The sequence below is a fragment of the Acipenser ruthenus genome, chromosome 6, assembly GCF_902713425.1.
Source record: "Acipenser ruthenus chromosome 6, fAciRut3.2 maternal haplotype, whole genome shotgun sequence".
NCBI lineage: Eukaryota > Metazoa > Chordata > Actinopteri > Acipenseriformes > Acipenseridae > Acipenser > Acipenser ruthenus.
In genome coordinates this window covers 71,982,763-72,001,550 of record NC_081194.1, presented here as the reverse complement: position 1 = coordinate 72,001,550, position 18,788 = coordinate 71,982,763, and the positions used below count along the sequence as shown (strand labels likewise).

General features: G+C 36.5%; 1 protein-coding gene across 2 annotated transcripts in view; it reads left to right on the top strand.

Moving 5' to 3' along the window:
- LOC117411583 (CD2-associated protein-like) overlaps positions 1–18,788 on the top strand; it is a 68,876-nt gene that overhangs the window by 412 nt on the left and 49,676 nt on the right. For both annotated transcript variants that reach the window (XM_059025780.1, XM_034019236.3), the window contains exon 2: positions 12,237–12,394. In XM_059025780.1, coding sequence (XP_058881763.1) covers positions 12,341–12,394 — 54 coding nt within the window. In that variant the 5' untranslated portion in view covers positions 12,237–12,340. The remainder of the gene's footprint in view (positions 1–12,236; positions 12,395–18,788) is intronic.

The following is an 18,788-nucleotide window of genomic DNA, read 5'->3' as shown; positions in this document are numbered from 1 at the left end:
TTGTGATAGTTTACATCATCAAAGTAATGTAATGGCAGGATTGGCAAACTCAGGCCAAGGTATTAAAACGAGAGTTCATAGATCAATTCAATAGATTACCTGGATTAGGTTAACGTATTGACGGGGAATCAGAAGCAGGTTTTATTTATTTATTTATTTATTTATTTAGTTAGTTATTTATTTTAGTGCGGTAAGTGTTACTCCTTGACATTTGCATGTGGTATACATATACATATACATATACATATACATATACATATACAGGTAGAAAAGCCTACATCTTTGTTTATGTTTATTCCAAAGTATTAAACTGTTAACTGTGTACAGTCGAAATATCTGCATGTAACAAAAAAAGTAGTACCTTATGACACTTTTTCTCTCGGAAGATAAATTGCCGTTTAGTGCCAAGTCTTTATGGTCGCACCTGTGCAGTAGTTATCCAATGTTCTTTGGCTACTACAAGGAAACAATATAGAATCACATCTATTGAATCTAAGGACTGTATACACTTCTTGAGGGAGGGCATTGTATAAACTGTTTTCTCAATTAATTTCTATTAAAAATACTTTGTTAGTTATACGGTTCAAATGTTGTCATGGATGGTGTGTGTCATGGCATGACGTGTACTGTACTCTAAGTACAGGCCATATCTTTGCCCCCATGTTGTTGATAAGTGTGTATTTCAATTGTGGAAAGAAATAACATCTTCATTTCTTATGACAATTAAATACATTTTGGAGAAATGTACACACTGACAATTTTTTCCATTCCTCCTTCACTGTTATACATAACTTCAAACACTGGTTAATATATTTTAAGGGAAACACTAAATACATGTTTTAGCTAGTGTCTTAATTGGTGTTACAGATTTCATTTATGTGCAAGTAGCTTATATTTTTAAGGAGTTCTAGAAATTATACTGAAAGTAAGATTATTAATTTGGCTGTGGCTGTAGTATCTTGTGAAGCGTTCTGTGTAATTTGAATGATTTTTATTCTTCATTATTCACGTTAGAAAACTGATTGGAATGTAGCCCTATTAGGTTGGTTGGGTGGAATTTTATGCTGGAAGTAATGCACCAGATACCTGCATTCTTTGTATCTTTTTTTGTTATTTTTATTTTATTAAGTTTATTGTACATAAGATTGGTAATTAATTTTGAATCCTAATTAACTATTCTTTATGGACTTAAGAATCATTTTCAATGCAACTCTTGGAATGTTTGACACTATAGCAATATAAGTTATTGTAGACCTGCACCAGAAGTACTTTAACTAGGATAGGGAATGACTCGGAGGTCAATATTTTGCCTGAAAGGGACACTTATCAAGCATGGCAGTGTAACATGGAATAGAGTCATGCTCTAGACTAGAAGAGGGGCATTGAAAATGATTCTTAAGCAAATTTAGCATCAATGAAAATTGATTAAACCTATTTTTTATCACACACAATCTGCTGTAGGCCTTTACACTCTTAGCATGTAAAGGGATGTTGATACTGTAGATCGATTTTGGAACTTCATATGTGCAGTGCAAGGAAGACAGGCCGTTAATGGTTGGGATAAGCCTCTGTTTTTTCAAGGAGGTGAGTCTGTGCCTGCCTGTGTTAAGAGCAGTGTTGCAGTGCTAAAACTTGGTGACCTGGGTGCTTTAAAAAAGACTAGTTGCCTCTGGGTCTTCGCCAGATAATCCTTTTCATAGTGTGATCTAAAGCAAAATCAGCATGCACATAAGATACAGTATAATGACCCATAATACTAAGCTCTGAAAGTGCAGTTTTTCAAGTTTGAGCCAAATCAAAAGTCAGTGAGTCAGTTTCACTCATATGTTTTCTTTGTGCAGTCTGTCTGATATACAGTAACCGAACTGCTTTTAACCCAGCAGAGCAATTATTAATTGTGAATTGGTCTGCTTAAACTCCATAATTTGTGCAGACCACATTTCATGGAATAGTGTATAACTACTGTACGTACCTTGTGGCAGCTTTTATCGTATTCCTTTTCAGTTATTGTAGGCTCCTGAAAATGAAGTGTATTGATGTGAGACTCTATTGATGATGCAACTCAAGCATTTTCTTTAACTGCTGTACCTGATGTGTTTCTTGGTGCCAGTAGGGCAAAGTCTAAATCCAAAAGGTCCTCAATTAAAAGTTAGAAATCCATGATCAAATGTATTTCATTTGCAGTATTTTACCTTACCCCATAGGTAGAATGTAAATCTTCTATTTGTCTGTCATTTGCAATCTTTCCCAAGTTACAGGCACAGTCATCAGCACATTTTCTGCATGCTGTTTTTCAGTCATTCAGATACTGGTACACAGACTGTATTTTAGTTTGTGGTTTGCAGTCAGATGTGGTAAAGATAACCTGAATACATTCTTGCATTCCAGACAGCTACAGCAGGCATACTGTATCTTGCTATTTATATTGGGAATTTTGAATACTGAATATTTAGTTTGAAGGTAAAATAAGTTAAATAAAAATGTCAGCTTATGCCCTCTGCCGTGTGCTATAGTTCAAAGTAAATCCTGTCGTATTTTGATGTTAAACTGTCTTTGACTTTTATTACTCTTCCATTCTCTTTATGGTTGGCAAGTACAGTGTGCTTACACTCATTGTTCTGGTCAATTCTACAACATTCATGTTTTGTTACAACATAGATAAGGAAATAATGAATTGATTCAATCGCATACTGCTAAGTGTGCTGTGCAACTAAGTTTGTTACTTTACCATGCTTTTACCAAGCGTTATTACACTTTGCTTTTATTATGGTACCCTTTTATATTTATTGAGTTCAATGGCAACACTTCTTAGTTTTTTTCTTTTTGTTTGCACCAGAACTGCTGTATGAGAAGCACTGGTATCGATTGAAATGACTGGAGTATTATTATATGATGTCATCACTGAGCCATAGCACACTATTATGTATTATTAAAAAAGCAATATGTTTTCAGTTTCTATTGGTTGTTCACAACAGTAGTAGGTTTGACCTTGGCTGCCAGTGCTTATCATATCCTGTACCGATCCCTTTCTTGTAAAACACGATTTGTAGTCTCTAGCTGGTCTGTCAAGGACACATAAAATGAATTAGTGATCTATGTTGCTATTTATTGTACAGCTATATCACCCTATAGAATGAACTAATTTTCGAATGAAACCTGCTGAATAATGTTATGTATACTGATATACAAATTGAAACATGTGACATTTCCAAATCTAACATGAAATACTGTACTACTTTTATGGCTTCCGATAGACTTTTGCGATATCATTGTTGTAGTTTCTTTGATTACATTATTTAAATAAAATATCTAAATTATGTTCATGTAGTTTTTAATTTTTCTAATTAGGCCTGTGTCTCAATGCTAAACTTTTTGCCATAGCTGTAGATTCTTCTAAGAAAATACCATCAGGACTCTACGGTTGCAATATAACTGAATACCAGTACATGTTTTAACTTGCTTAAAGACTATGGCTATGTTTTGATAATTAAAACAAAGCAAACACAGCAATCTAAAGCATATGTATTTTACTGTCATGTTTTATAGGTTAGACACTAAAGCCACATTTTACTTGTTGATAACCTGCAAACTTTCATTTTGTAAAGCAATAATAGAACCTTGAATTTATCATAAGGGGTCATACAAGTAAACCCTCAATCCAGGGTGATTCTCAGTTCTATTGTAAAACTGCGCTAAAATAAGCCAGCAGTGGCTAATTCTGGTAGGGTATACAGTATATTGTCAAACCAACTCCTTAGCCTACTGTGTCCATAAAGTACTGCAGCTTCCATCATGAAAGAGTCATCCTTAATCCATTATATGAAGGTATGTAATGTTAAATGCCAACAGTATTGTTTGGCCAAGTGTGTCACATGATATTGTTGTAAAACATTTTAACAAATACACTTACCCAATTGGTCAGCTTTAGACATTTTTTAAGATCAATGCCATCAGTCCATAAAATCATCTTGTAATTGGGCTGCTGTGATTAAATCAAAAATCGATTCCATTCCTCATTATACACATCGATATAAATACTGGATAATCGATTCAATAATTACATTTTTGTACCATGCATAGTTAACATTATTTAAGTTTATCAATGAAACTACACCGAACGCCCTGCCTTGCTATTTGCAGTATTTCTGCCAGACAAGCAGTAGGCCTGCTCTTCTTTTCCTGCATGTGTTAACTAGCATCTGATTTGCTGGTCCCATCCTACCAGCAAATCTGTTTTGAAAAGGCTTTGTAAGTTGTGTATTTGATGTAAACAAACAAAAAAGCGTGGTGCCTTGAAAAAACTGCCTTTTTAAAACTTAAAAAAAAAAAAAGTGATGTATGCATGTTGTGGTAAGTAAATCAGATTTATTTATTTAATTATTATTATTATTATTATTATTATTATTATTATTATTATTATTATTATTATTATTAGGTGGGAGAGGATCACTCATGTCCTTTGTGTTCATCACCTGCAACATTAAGGCACATTTTGACAGGATGTAAGGTGGCTCTTAGCCAAGGACTACTTGGCGCCATGACCAGGTGCTGCAATGTTTGGCCTTAGCATTGGAAGACAAGCGTAACATGACCAATAAGTTGCCACTAGTTCCATCAAAACATTAAACACAAAAGACAACATTCCTCCGCCCAGGAGAGCAACCACCAAGAAAAGGTGTTAAAACCAAGCCTCGCCCAGGACAACTGGATGCTGCTAGAGACTGGAAAATGCTGGCAGATGTTGGTCAACGGCTTATTTTTCCACCGGAGATTGCCACCACTAACCTTCGACCAGATATTGTCTTGTGGTCTGGATCAGCACGCCTTGTTCACCTGGTAGAGTTAACAGTGCCATGGGAGTATGCTGTAGATGAGGCGTATGAGAGGAAGAAACTGCGGTATGCTCAACTAGCCGCTGAAGCGGAACAGCGAGGATGGAGAGTCCAGGTTTGCCCAGTGGAGGTGGGTTGTCGAGGATTTGTGGCACACTCTACAACCCGGTTTCTCAGAGACGTCGGATTCAGTGGCCAAGAGTTGCGTCGCACAGTGAAGAACTTATCTGAAGCAGAAGAGAGGAGCAGCAACTGGCTGTGGTTGAGACGGAAAGATTCTGGTTGGGGATCTCAAGCACAATAGAAAGAAAGAAACGCTGATGTACAGGTAAGTAAGCTGGGCTGAGTTGAGTGGGGGACAGAGGGGGGTGATGCTGGGACGCCAGAATCACCGTAGAGCCCTCTTGAGGTGTCGTGGGCTAGTCGACGAAACACAGAGGATGGAAGGTGCCCACTTGAAGATCCCAGAGATGTATCCTACTTTGCTCAATCCAGACGGTTGTCATGCTGATGCGCTGTGGAGACCGCACTGTCGTTGATCCCTGGAGCCAGCATCGCAGCCGTTGTGTGTGCTGATGCACTAGGGAGGCAAATAAGCTGATCCCTGGAGCCAGCATTACACTTCAGCCATTAACACCAGACAGAAGGATATCTACATTATCATATGGAAGGAAACGTGACACAGATGGATCACATTAGTTTACTGTAAAGCTACGTCTTAGTTGGTGCTTATCTTGGCGAGAGCCGAGTTCAAATCAGCATGAAGTTTTAACATCTACTCTTGTGTAATGGAAATTATTATTGTTATGTTTTAGGCAGAGATTTCCGCATTTTGTGTTTTACAGTTAAAGTTCACTCCGTTTATAAGAATCACATCCGTTCCAGATGATTTGATTCTTATTGGTTGATTCTTAAATGCGGACCGATATGATTGCTGTGGTTGAGAATGAAAGCTTTGTTCCCTGCAGTGTAATGGGTTGACCACTAGATGTCATGAGTTTCCGCATGTATGCACAGAGTTGCTCGAAAACTCACTAGATTCGGTAGGTTGGTAGATGCTTATGGGAAGATGGAAAATGCTAAAGAACTTATGTCGTAAGTCACATGGTTTGGCCGCCATATTGGATTGAAAAAAAAACCATTTAGCCTAAATGTAAAAATTCGTCTTTCGAAAACGACTTATTGCAGAGTGCTGAAATATGGTATAGTTGTTGAGGGATAGTCCAAGATTAACTGGTGTTTGTAAGAAGCTGATGTTGTGTGGTATGGCAGCCATGCTGCATGACGTCAAAATTGCACGGTACAGACGTCATAATCACAAACTACAAATATCTTCTCCCAATCCGCTAGTTCGATTGAAACAAACCCAATGGCACATGTGATCGTAGTGTGGTTGTCTTTAATGGGAAGTTGCTACAATAAAAACCATGGCGGCCACGTTGGATGACATCATCAACATACAAAACTGCCTACAAAAACCTTCGTCTCTGAAATTGCTAGTCTGATTGAACCAAAAATTGGCACACATGATCGTAGTGTATTTGAACATTGTTCAAGGGAAGACAATAGAGTGCAGATAGGGCCATGGTTACTATGGAACACATATAGTAACCCCTGTATGTTCTATTGTAAAATGTCATTGCCCATCACCTTTGACCTCTCCTAAAGGTCAAATCTAAAACTGGCTCATAACTCAGTATAGAGTGCAGATAGCGTCATAGTTACTATGGCACACATGTATGCTCTATCAAAAAATGTCATTGCCTGTGACCTTTGACCTCTCATAAAGGTCAAATGTAAAACTGGCTTATAACTAGGCTTGCTACTTTTCGATTGTAATCGGTAAAAAATTGTTAAACGTCGAATTCCCCAAAAAGTTTGCATATGTTTGAGACCCTGGCGTCTATTTACCGTATTTCCCAGCAGCCCCGGCGCCTATTGGAGACCGGTGAGTATTGGAGACCGGCAATTTATTTGAAGTTTTACAGTAGATTACATTCCAAAGTACAGTAATCTGTTTGGAATAAATTCTTTAGTTACACTCCTGTAATATGTTAAACTTGCTTTAGGCTTGTTGCGAATGTTGTTGTTTTTTTTCTTCTCTTGACGCTACCAAGGCGTAATTACCCCTCACATTCAATTGTTGTGCACAAGCTTTTACTTAACTGCAATGATATTAAAATAATCACATCATGGTGTGGGGGGGAGAGGACTGGAGCAAAAATGTATGTGGGCGATACAATCATCGATATTTATTCTAATGATTCGATTTTGTGTGCCCAATAAATCGATTGCTATTTGGAGGCTTAACTGACAGCCCTATCTTGTAAGACAAATATTGCGTTTTATAGCTTTCTCAAATTGCATTTTTTTTGCATATATCATTCTTTGCCAGTTCTCAGTGTAGTTCCAGTACACTGTTCTTGATGCCTGTATGTTATTGCTGGCTGACTTTTTTTTCCTAAAGTGTTTTGCATCTTTTACTGTGTTTCTGCTATTGTAAAAGTACTGTACAGTATGATGCAGGCCTTTTTTGTGGTCTTACCAGGTCTCTCTTGAAAACTAAATACAGTAGAATCCTTAAATTATGAACACATCAGGAATGAAGGATTTTCACAGGAGTGAGATTTCTGTAACTCTGTAACTTGATTATTTGTATTAATATAGTGTATGTGCACTGCAGTATTAAAATGCCTACATCTTAAATAATAAGAATACAAAAAAATAAGCCAGGGGAGCTGTTTAACTGGTACAATTCACAGCATCGGAGTCTTGTACAGTAGCCAGGAGCCCAGTTTCCAGTTTTCGGTTGACCAGCCAGTTTGTAATGTTTATAACTTGCAGGTCTACTGTAATGGCAAGGTATCAAGTGTCCCTATCACAGAGCTACTGTAGCCTGTTTGCTATACAGCTCTGTCCAGCCCACTATTAAATGACCATCATTACTGCAGTGTCCCGATTAATTCATTACTGCAGTGTCCCGATAATTTGTGGAGACAAACTTTTTCATCTTTAACCATTTCATTTTCTTCTGGGTAGCTCTTGAGATGCCCTTTTCCAGTTAGATCTAATAAATAACATTATAACCTTTTTACACATACAATACTTTTAACTCCAATCTTAATTTTTTACTACTACTGTTTGGGGGGACAACCAAAAACAGGTTACTTGAGTTTGTAAAAATAGTACTTGCAAACAAGTCCTCCTATCATGATCAGGCTTAAAATGCAATTCTTTGACATATTTTAAGAAGTGTCCATACAGTAGCTTCAGCAGCACATAAAACATCAATGTAGCGAAAGTGTTCCCTGTTAGATCACATCTAACTACAGTAGCAGGCTAAACCATAATAATACATAACATTTTTTAATTGCTATTCTGGAATCACTCTTAAGCCTCGGACACACATGAGCGGCGCGGCTCCGCTTGCGTGGAGTGAAGCAGGGCAGCGCGCGGCCGTACCGCTTTGCTTGGTGGACACACATCGACGTTGTGAAGCGGCGATAAAAAAAGAAAGACCGTCCACCACCTCACTGCACTGTACAACAACCCAAAAAATGTATATCATTCTTGAACTTTTAGTGCTTGACCCCAGAGTGAACAACCGTCTCCAGCTCCAGAAATTTTTATCAGGATCTAACGTTATAAGTTCCCATATCAGAACACCACTCAGAAATATTTGCCTTTTATTCACCTAAGGATATGTATGTAAAATATGATATTTATTTGGGGATACAATGTGAAAGCCTATTATATATCCAGCACCACAGTTAACAAGACTGGACTGTGGTACTGTATCTGTAGTTATACATTGTATAGGGGCTGCTAAGGAAAAAAGGGATCCCATTCTTCACAATTGTATACACAATAATCATTCGGCTGGCAACTGGTTAATTACTTGACGTGTATATCTGACAAATGATACAGGATGTATTAATGCGGGGTTTAAGCGGTTAGTATTGGTTTTGGGTCATTCAATAGACCCATAACCAACGTCCATTAAATTCTTATTTTTATAATGAAATAGCTTGGGATGCTGAGAATCTTCAGCTATCAGTAGCTCCTCTGTTGATGGATATTCGAGTTCATCAAGACATGACGTATCCCACACCATGGATCTGATTGGCTAGACCCAGATTTGCCGCTGCGGGAAAATGTTTTAGCGGCAAAATATCACTCGCCGGGTGATATTTTTCCGTTCCAAAATTCTGCCGCTGCGACACTTTTCCGTAATGTCATTTTTTCGACCATGCATGTTCACTATAATTGAAATAAAAGGTGAGCGATATGTGCAGCATTTTGCCGCTCCTCGCTAGGGGTGCCGCGCTGCTCATGTGTGTCCTGGGCTTTACAGTATACTGTATCATTTTGCAGTATGAGTGAGTTTGACAGTGTTGTAACATGGGCTCCTGTTGGCATTTGCTATACCTCCTTTGATTTAAATTGAAGTGAGTTTGCCATGGAGATGGCATGCTAATTACTACACAGTAGATTGAGCTCTGTGGCTTGGCTCTTCTGGAGAATGTGGTCCATGGCTATTTTTGGAAACAAGAACTCAACTTTATTATGAATATATTGTGTTATTATGTTTTAAGCAACATACTATGATAATGTTCATCATGGTAATTGTTTGTTTATTAGTTTTAAAATGTGGCCTGTTGTTTGACCTCGTTAGTACAACCGGCCCCCTTTGCTAATGACATCTTCAGTCAGGGTTGTAACCCAGTATAAATCATCACATTTTTGTAAAATGACTTTACACTTCAAAATATGCAACGTGTTTCAGTAAATTCAAACGATACACTTTGCATCCCGCACAGAGGGAGAACACAAACGTAAAACGTCATTAAGTGGCGTAAGCGATGAAGGGAGGTTTTAGTTCCGAGTTCTAAGCATTATTTGTGAATGCTTATTCACCACTGCTACACCCCGTTAGAAAATGGACTTCCCTGCATTTTTTTAACGCAAGACTGAACGTGAGAGTGTATGTGTGTACATTTGTTTTAAGTACTCGCCCAGAGGACTACTGAGACACAGACATCAACTAGTCCTCATCAGATTTAATTCCCCTGTGGGCGAGCGTGAGTTTCTAACCCTGACATTTAATAAAACAACTCAAATAGATGTATATCAATAATAGTATAGTATACATCATGTTTTAATTACATACGTACTTTTTTTATTAAACATCAGATTTTTTTTTTTTCTGACAAACGGACCTTGCACAGAAAAATAATTTAGTTACCATAATTTCTTATTAACGGCAGTAACAGTAATGTACAGTCCCCCACTCTCTTTAATTATGCCCTCCTATAAAAATACTATATATATATATATATAATAATTTTTTTTTTTTTTACACTGCCCTACTATTGTGGGGCTTTCATAATAATTGCACATACAGCAATTATTTAAAAAAAAAAAAAAAAAAAAAACCCCGATAGGATTTATATTTCAATCCCATTGGACTGAAGCAGTATACAACTGGCTCTGCAATTTTACAGTAACTGCGCATGCCTTAGCTGCACTATACATGGACAGTTTCACTTAGAGTTACTGTTCTTTTTATTTTGTACTGCACATCATAAACTAAAATATAAAGAACAATTAAAAACAAAGCATTAATGTCATACTTTTATCATATACCGGTACACACGCATTGCACAATAACACAAAGCAAGTTAAGTATCTACTTGCTGAATCGGTTTTTTAAGCAAAACTCACAGGCCAGTGATGTCGGCCCCCTAGCAACTAGCCTCCTATGTGGTGAATGGATTCTTTCAATGCAGCGGTTTGGGCATTTAAGAAAGGAGAGGAAGATTCATGACATTAATTGGAGACATAAGTTGATGAGAAGCAGTTATCCTACGCAGTATGAATTATAATGGTATGCTGCTTTTTATATGAAAAATGAGAAAAAGCGTGTTGCGTAAAGGATTTTTATTGGACCCTGACGCCCACGATAAAATGAAGGATTGGTTGTACAGTATTTGTTATTTGGCATTTGGGTCTTCATAAACACAAAATATATTAGTATCCTGTTATGTGTGGTTAAAAAAAACAGTTAATATTAGTGGCCCTCATTCGGATTGTCAATGTGTCTCTGCCAGCAAAAAAGTTGTATACCACTGCTGTAGGCTAACACATGTTTTTATTTATTTAATAACTACAGTACAGGCATTTGTGTTTCCTGGCTAGTATTTCAAGTTTACTCTTTTCCAAATTACTTAGAATAAAGTGCCATACAAATGCACAATGATTAAACCCTGTGCTGAGAAGTGATGACAAATGCTACAGTACAGTGTGTTCCCTCTGCACAAATTGCAATCTTTTGTAATCCATACGCATTCTGACACAAGCAGTACAACTCTAAACCAAGCTGTGATCACATATGGGCCATTACAAATGCAAGGTTTTTTGTTGATACTGTAAATGTTGCAACTCAGACGTATACTATGGCTAAAATAGTAAATTAATCCTGTGCTTTACAAATGATACAATGCTCAATGTAAAAATATCTAGTAATTTTATGATTAACAAAATACAAATTTATTGGTAGTACTGAGTATATGAAACTTTTTTAATTAAAGAAAATAAAGGGATAACGGTGCAATATCAAGGGTAATATTAATTGGGTAATGGGCCAGATTGATTACTGTACAGCAGAAGCCACCGCCTCAGTAAATCCCTCTATTTTCAACCTGTTTGTAGAACTAACTACTGTAACTATCAAATTACAAAACTTAGTTGATCCAGACACTCTTGAAATGTTTTGTTTTCCTCAATACAGTGTTATGAAAAAAGAATGTATTTATTATGAGTGTGTGTCATCATGTTGTATTATCTACTGTGACCATGATATTTTCCTTTGTTATTGTGTGCTTGTGTTATACAGTAGTGGAGCCAGACTAACAGTGTGTATATAAGTACCACTTCACACATGTTTGCATATATCTGCATATCCAATTGTCATGAAACTTGGTATTAACAATTATTTACATAAGCTGTTGAGATATACTATATGGAGGTGACTGCCAGTCTGTCCGTTCAGCTTTCTACAGTATGTTACACTTTTTTTCTGCATATACCTGGAGAATCGCTTCTCAGATTGTTATGAAACATTAATTGCTAATTCTTATTCTGTAAATACAGTACTGTTGATTTATGTGATTATTCTGGTAACTGTCAGTTAGAATTTATAGCCGTGATGGACGTGTACACTACTGTATGTTACTACATACTTGTTTCTGGAAAGTTTCAATATGATTTTTTTTGGAAAATGTCTGTCACACAACAAGAAAACACATCAAGTATGTTTTAAGCAAACCAATATGATTTCTATGAAAACCAGCTGTCCTGGCAATTGCAATTTAAGTTTAATGATTGTTTGTTTTGTTCCGGTAGAAGTTATAGTGGAGTATGACTATGAAGCCCTCCATGAAGACGAGCTCACAATCCGGGTAGGAGACATTATTAAACATGTGAAAAGACTGGAGGAGGAAGGGTGGATGGAAGGAGATCTCAATGGCAAGACAGGCATGTTTCCAGATAACTTTGTCAAGGTAAATATCACACCTACAGTACTGCATGGAATGTGTTTATTTTAAAACCACAACCACAACTCAATACTGCAGACACAAAATACTGATGTGTCTATATAATAGTAATATGTTTCAATGTATAGCTATTTATTTTTTACACATAGTACCTTGGCCATTGACTTTTTTTAAATGATTCCTAATGTGTAAACAAGTCACAAGATGTGCCTCCATGATTTAGTTTGCATATAAAAGACCTTAACATGTGCCCTGCAGATAGTAGTAAGTTTAGGAGTGTGTGTGTGTATATATATATATATATATATATATATATATATATTATACACGACTCTACAACAAGTATTGGGACACACATGGTGGGTAGTGTATATATTAATTCATGCTTCTTTCCACACTGAGGTGAAGAAATACAAATGTCAAAATGGAGGTAGTTGGTTAAGGAGGTAGCTGTGTTTTAGTACCACATCACTGTTTAAATTGGATAGTATGCAATTTGAAGCTATTGTCATCTGTTCATTGATGCATTACACACAAGGGCCAATTTGTAATAACAAGGGAAATTACCTTAGTACTGTAGGTCGACAACAGGTAAATTTAAGCCTTCAAGCAATGCTTTGCATTCCCACTGTATAAATATGACATTGTACTGCTTCATTAGTTACTACAGTAGGTATACTGCAGAAAGAACATTCTAGTTTCTTCTGAGGATAGTATGGGCTTATAGAGCAATCTGTGTTAGTCTTTAATTAAATCCTATTACTTTTTAAAGAACAAAAGCACTGGTTAATTTTACGAAAAATGAACCAAACTAAGTAATGTAATCCAAATGTTTGTTTTGCACTTAGTAACATTAACATGAAATGGTCTCCTTTCTATGTTAAAGGTAAATGCTTTGAGAATATGGCCCTCCTATTTTATTTTTTTATTTTTTAAATTTTAATCCTGTTTTTGTGTTTTAGTTTTAATATTAATATTTTAATATGCTAAATGTACACCATGAGATTTAGTCTGTACTGTACAGTATTGTTCATCCTTAATTGTATTATATCTCAGTAAAGCACCAGTGTCAGTAAAGCAAATGAATATCCACTTAAGAATTAAACGGAAAGTCATCTTTTTGTTATCGACTCCTTAGAGTGTGTGCGCTGCTAACGCAAAGCAAAGAAAAAATATGTTATAATCAGTTCAGAGTGGATGAGTAACATCTGGGCAGGAAAACAAACTGGTCTTAGGCCCTGTCCACACTGTGCCGTTAAACCGTATTAGTTGCCTTTAAACCGGCTTAAAAGTGCTAAAGCGCCTGAAGGACTTGCTACCAGTGTACATGCGGCACTGGGTATTCATTTTTATACTTAAAAGAAATCTGTCCGGCATCTCTGTTAAACTAGTGGGGAAAATAACAAAAGCACAATGTTAAAATAGGTGACTGCAAAAATGAAATGCAAGTTAAAAGTAATAAATAATAATAATAATAATAAGAAGAAGAAGAATCTTTATTTTTATATAGCGCCTTTCATAGTGGACCACTATCACAAAGCGGTTTACAGAGGTAGGCTGTGAACTGTGCATCATATGCAGAGTCACTTGCAGGACATTGATTTAACATCTCATCCACAGGATGGAGCACAAGGAGGTTAAGTGACTTGCTCTGCGTCACACAGTAGATCGAATCGGAGATGAACAATTCACGTAATTTCTCAGCTCTGTTTGAAATAAAATTAAGGGAACTAGAATTAGGCTCAGGCAAGGTATGAAGGTAAAAACAAAGATTGTTTTGTAATTAACAGCTTTTTTTTCTGAGTGTAATTATGAAACAGAACCAGCTCTGTTTGTTTTAAAGGGAAGTCTTCTGATTAAAAATAAAACCTGAAAACTTCAAGCCCTGCTTGTGTGTGTGTGTGCGTGTGTGTGTGTGTGTGTGTGTGTGTGTGTGTTTTGGCATTTACTTTTTCCAAAATACTTGTTTTATTTCTTTTTAGCAATATGGACCTCTATTAATAAGGAATATAACACATTAAAATAAAATAGAGTGCATGGTGGGATACTATCTTATTTATTTCCACTGTTCATTGTGCTGCTAGGAACTGTAACCAAACTATTTTAATAGTGTTTGTACTCATTAAGCCTGACTAAACATGAAACAGTACTTCAGTGTGGTCGCTTTGAGCTGGATTAATTCAATTGGTTATGTAGTGTGGACAGGGCCTTAGAAGTATACAGAAGCTGAACAGATTTCAGCTGTTTTCAAAATGTGAACTTAGCCAGCCATGATAAAGCTGTTACTAAGATGGCTTGTTTGTGATTTTAACATTTCATAGTTCACACAACTTCTTTCAGTAATGGTATTATGTGACCTTATCAGAAACACTGGGGCTTGCAGTATTCCCTATAACATACAGTAGAGCTGTGTGAGCCAAATATTCAATTATTGGGATAGAGCTCACCATAACAACCAGTGGATGGTTGATACCCATGTGAAGGCCAGTGGTGGTGATTTGAATTTGTACTGATTGCTGCTCCCCACAAAGAGGAAGAAAAGCAGACAGCTTTATGGAGAGCAGTGCAATCAGTTCAAATTCAAGGAGCTGTTTCTTCAAGATTAGAGTTTGCACAGGCAATTTTGTTGGGTGTTAATGTTAAAACGCTGTAAAGGTATATCATTTGCCAAGCTTAAAAGGAGGTTCATTGCAAAATTATTTTATTACCAAGTCTTGCATATTTGTCGATTTAAAAAATAATCGTTATTTTGTTGTAATTTGTAGTCACTGCTTATTGTACATACATGCCTACGATTAATCTAAACACTGTTTTGTTAAGGAATTGGTATTGTAGCTGTTAAACTGTAGACATTTCTAATTCCTACTGCAGCTGTCTGGGGGCATTGTGGATAGAGGCAGGTGGGGCTGTGGGAGAAGGGTATTAAAACTTTCACAGTGGAATAGTCAGAGGCTGACAATGAAAACTAGGGCAAATTGAAAAACATCTCAACTGCTACTGTCTCGTCCAATAATCCAGTCTAGAACAAGTACAGTAACAGGTCTGTAAAATTACCTTCTTCCTGAAGTGACTAAGTGGGGAGGGACAAGGTCTTTTTTCAATAATTTCAAAAACAAGAAGTTAGTAATAAGTGCAGTTTGAAGTATGACCCCTTAGTAGTAAATTCTTTGGTTTAGTGAGCGCTTATTTAATGCCCATTGCCTGTTAATAAAACATTTTGTTTGTGAAGTATGTGGATAGGCTGCAGCTGTAAGTGTAGACACTAAAGTAACTTGAAGGCAAATTTTAGATTACACTGAACTTTGTCACTGACTGTGTTTGTACTTCTGGGAACCTGGCAGGGTGTGTACAGTACCTTGTAGAAAACATGTCTGAAGACATGGTAAGTGGAACTTGTACCTTAAAGACTATTGTTTATCAACAGGTACTGTGTGAATAAACACATAACCTCGCTATTGATCTTAACATTAAATTGGATATATTGTAATGTGACGTGCAGTAATTGGTGAGTTGAATACTGTAAAGTATGTTTCGATTTGCCTTATTAGAAAGATAGAAAGTTGTATTTTGAGGTTAGCTGTGCCTGTATGAGAACAGGTTTCATTTTACTTGGTTTAACCACTTTCTTTTTGTGACAGGACAAGAGACTCATATGAACTACATTTTTTAAAAGTTTGTATTAGACTGCATTTAGGATTTCCATTGGTGCAGTGCATTGTGTGTTGTAATCATTGCTTTTTAAAGTGAAGTGTGAACAAGATAATGATTGCGACATTCTAGTTGATACAATTTGCATTAAAACAAAACGGCATAACTTGAAAATGATAATAAAATAAAAATCTTATGTTAATGTTAGGTATTTCATTTGGAATATACATTTTTTGCTGTAGTACGTTCATAGTAAATCTAAATAATAGTACATTGGAGGTGCAGATAAAAACACAACAGGAATTTCAGGATCATCTTGTTTGCTCATAACTTTTTATTCAGTAATAGCTGTACAATTACTAATTGAATACCATTGTTTGTCTGACAATGGGGCAGTTTACAAGCAAAAACTGAAACGCGTGACAACTGATCTCTCGCGCTTTTTTGGTCATGACAGTTCTGTTTCCACGTTTACATGAGAGTTTATTTTAGAAAGAGAATGTAGTCATCCAAATGCAAACGACCTCATTAGTAATAAAATAATGGGAGGGTTTATTGAAATATCACCAAACATGCTGAAAAGAGATGCTGCGCGATAAAGGATATTGTTCAAATAATGCATAGGGGTTTACATGATCTTTACGCACTAGGCAGAGATGAAAAGGTGGTTACCCCCCATCTGTCTAGAATGCAAAAGTCTTGCAGTTAAAACGGTTCATGATGCCAAGAAGAAGAAAATAATAATAATTACTATTATTGTTGAGAATTAGTTGTTCTAGAAATGGTAGAAGTAGCATGTGTACAAAAACCGACAGCACTCGCCAATTCCCATTACTGCTTTTCTTATGCTTCTTAGGCTACTGATGTCCTTTCACACACCCATATATATTAGTCTTAGCCAACTGCGTAACTGTTAATGTGCATGAGGAACATCAAAAGTTCATGCTGGTAACTAAACAGAGGGATTAATTCTGCAAAGGTATAATAACAACCAAACGAAACATTTCTAAATTCGGTAAGTCATTACAGACTTCAGTATCCTTTCAGGAGAGGTTGATTTGGATTGACCTCCCTACAGATTGCAAGCTACTGATGGTTCAGACTTTCACAATTCTGTGTGTAAAAAAAAAAAAAAAAAAAAAAAAAGTGCCTCCTATTTTCTGTTCTGGATGCCCCTTTATCTAATCTCCATTTGTGACCCCTGGTCCTTGTTTCTTTTTTCAAGTCGAAAAAGTCCCTTGGGTCGACATTGTCAATACCTTTTAGAATTTTGAATGCTTGACTGAATAGATTCAATTCTTTTAGCCTGTCTGCATATGACATGCCTTTTAAACCCGGAATAAATCTGGTCGCTCTTCTTTGTACTCTTTCTAGAGCATTAATATCCTTTTTGTAGCGAGGTGACCAGAACTGAACACAGTATTGTAGATTAGGTCTTACTAATGCATTGTAAAGTTTTAGCATTAATTCCCTTGATTTAAATTCAACACTTTTCACTATATATCCGAGCATCTTGTTGGCCTTTTTTTTTAATAGCTTCCCCACATTGTCTAGATGAAGACATTGCTGAGTCAACATAAACTCCTAGGTCTTTTTTCATAGATTCCTTCTTCAATTTCTGTATCTCCCATATGATATTAATAATGCACATTTGTATTGCCTGCGTGCAGTACCTTACACTTTTCTCTATTAAATGTCATTTGCCATGTGTCTGCCCAGTTTTGAATGCTGTCTAGATCATTTTGAATGACCAGTGTTTACCACTCCTCCTATTTTTGTGTCGTCTGCAAATTTAACAGGTTTGCTTACTGTACCAGAATCTAAGGTATTAATGTAGATTAGGAATAGCAGATTACCTAAAACTGATCCCTAATGTCTAATTCCCTTTTCAATCTCCTAGTCTGCTTTTTAAAGTCTCTACAGGCCTCCCTGTGGTACCTGGTTACCTCGCTCCATTTTGAGGTTTCACCTCTAATCAGTACTTTCCTGTTTTCTACATGTTAACCACTCCCTAATCCATGTGTATGCATTTCCTTCAATCTCTAATGTGTTCAGTTTGAGAATTAATCTTTTATGCAGGACTTTGTCAAAAGCTTTCTGGAAATCTAAATAAATCATGTCTGATGCTTTGCAATTATCCATTGTCGATGTTGCATCCTCAAAACAATCAAGCAGGTTAGTTAGAAATGATCTCCCTTTCCTAAAACCATGCTGACTCTCCCAGGATACTGTTACCATATAGGTAATTTTCCATTTTGGATCTTATTATGGTTTCCATAAGTTTACATATAAGAAGTCAGGCTTCTTGGTCTGTAGTTACCTGGTTCGGTTTTGTCTCCCTTTTTGTGGATCGGTATTACGTTTGCAATTCTCCAGTCTGTCGGTACAACCCGTCTCAAGAGACTGTTGCATGATCTTGGTTAGCAGTTTGTAAATAACTTCTTTCATTTCTTTGAGTACTATTGGGATGATCTCATCCGGCCCAGGGGATTTGTTTATTTTAAGAGCTCCTATTCCCTTTAACCTGTGTTATAGTATGAGTGTTTTACATTTAAATATCTTATCCCATTTCTGGCTCTATTTTAATGCAGTGCATCAGAATATTGAAGAACTTGAAATCAAATGCTTTTCCATAGATTTCCTAGGAGGTTCTTGCAGGATAAAAGGACTGATCTTAATATGTGTGGACAAACGTTTTTCTTTCAGCTACTGTAGTGACTGTTTAATGTAAATTGTAAAAACGGGTTGCCCT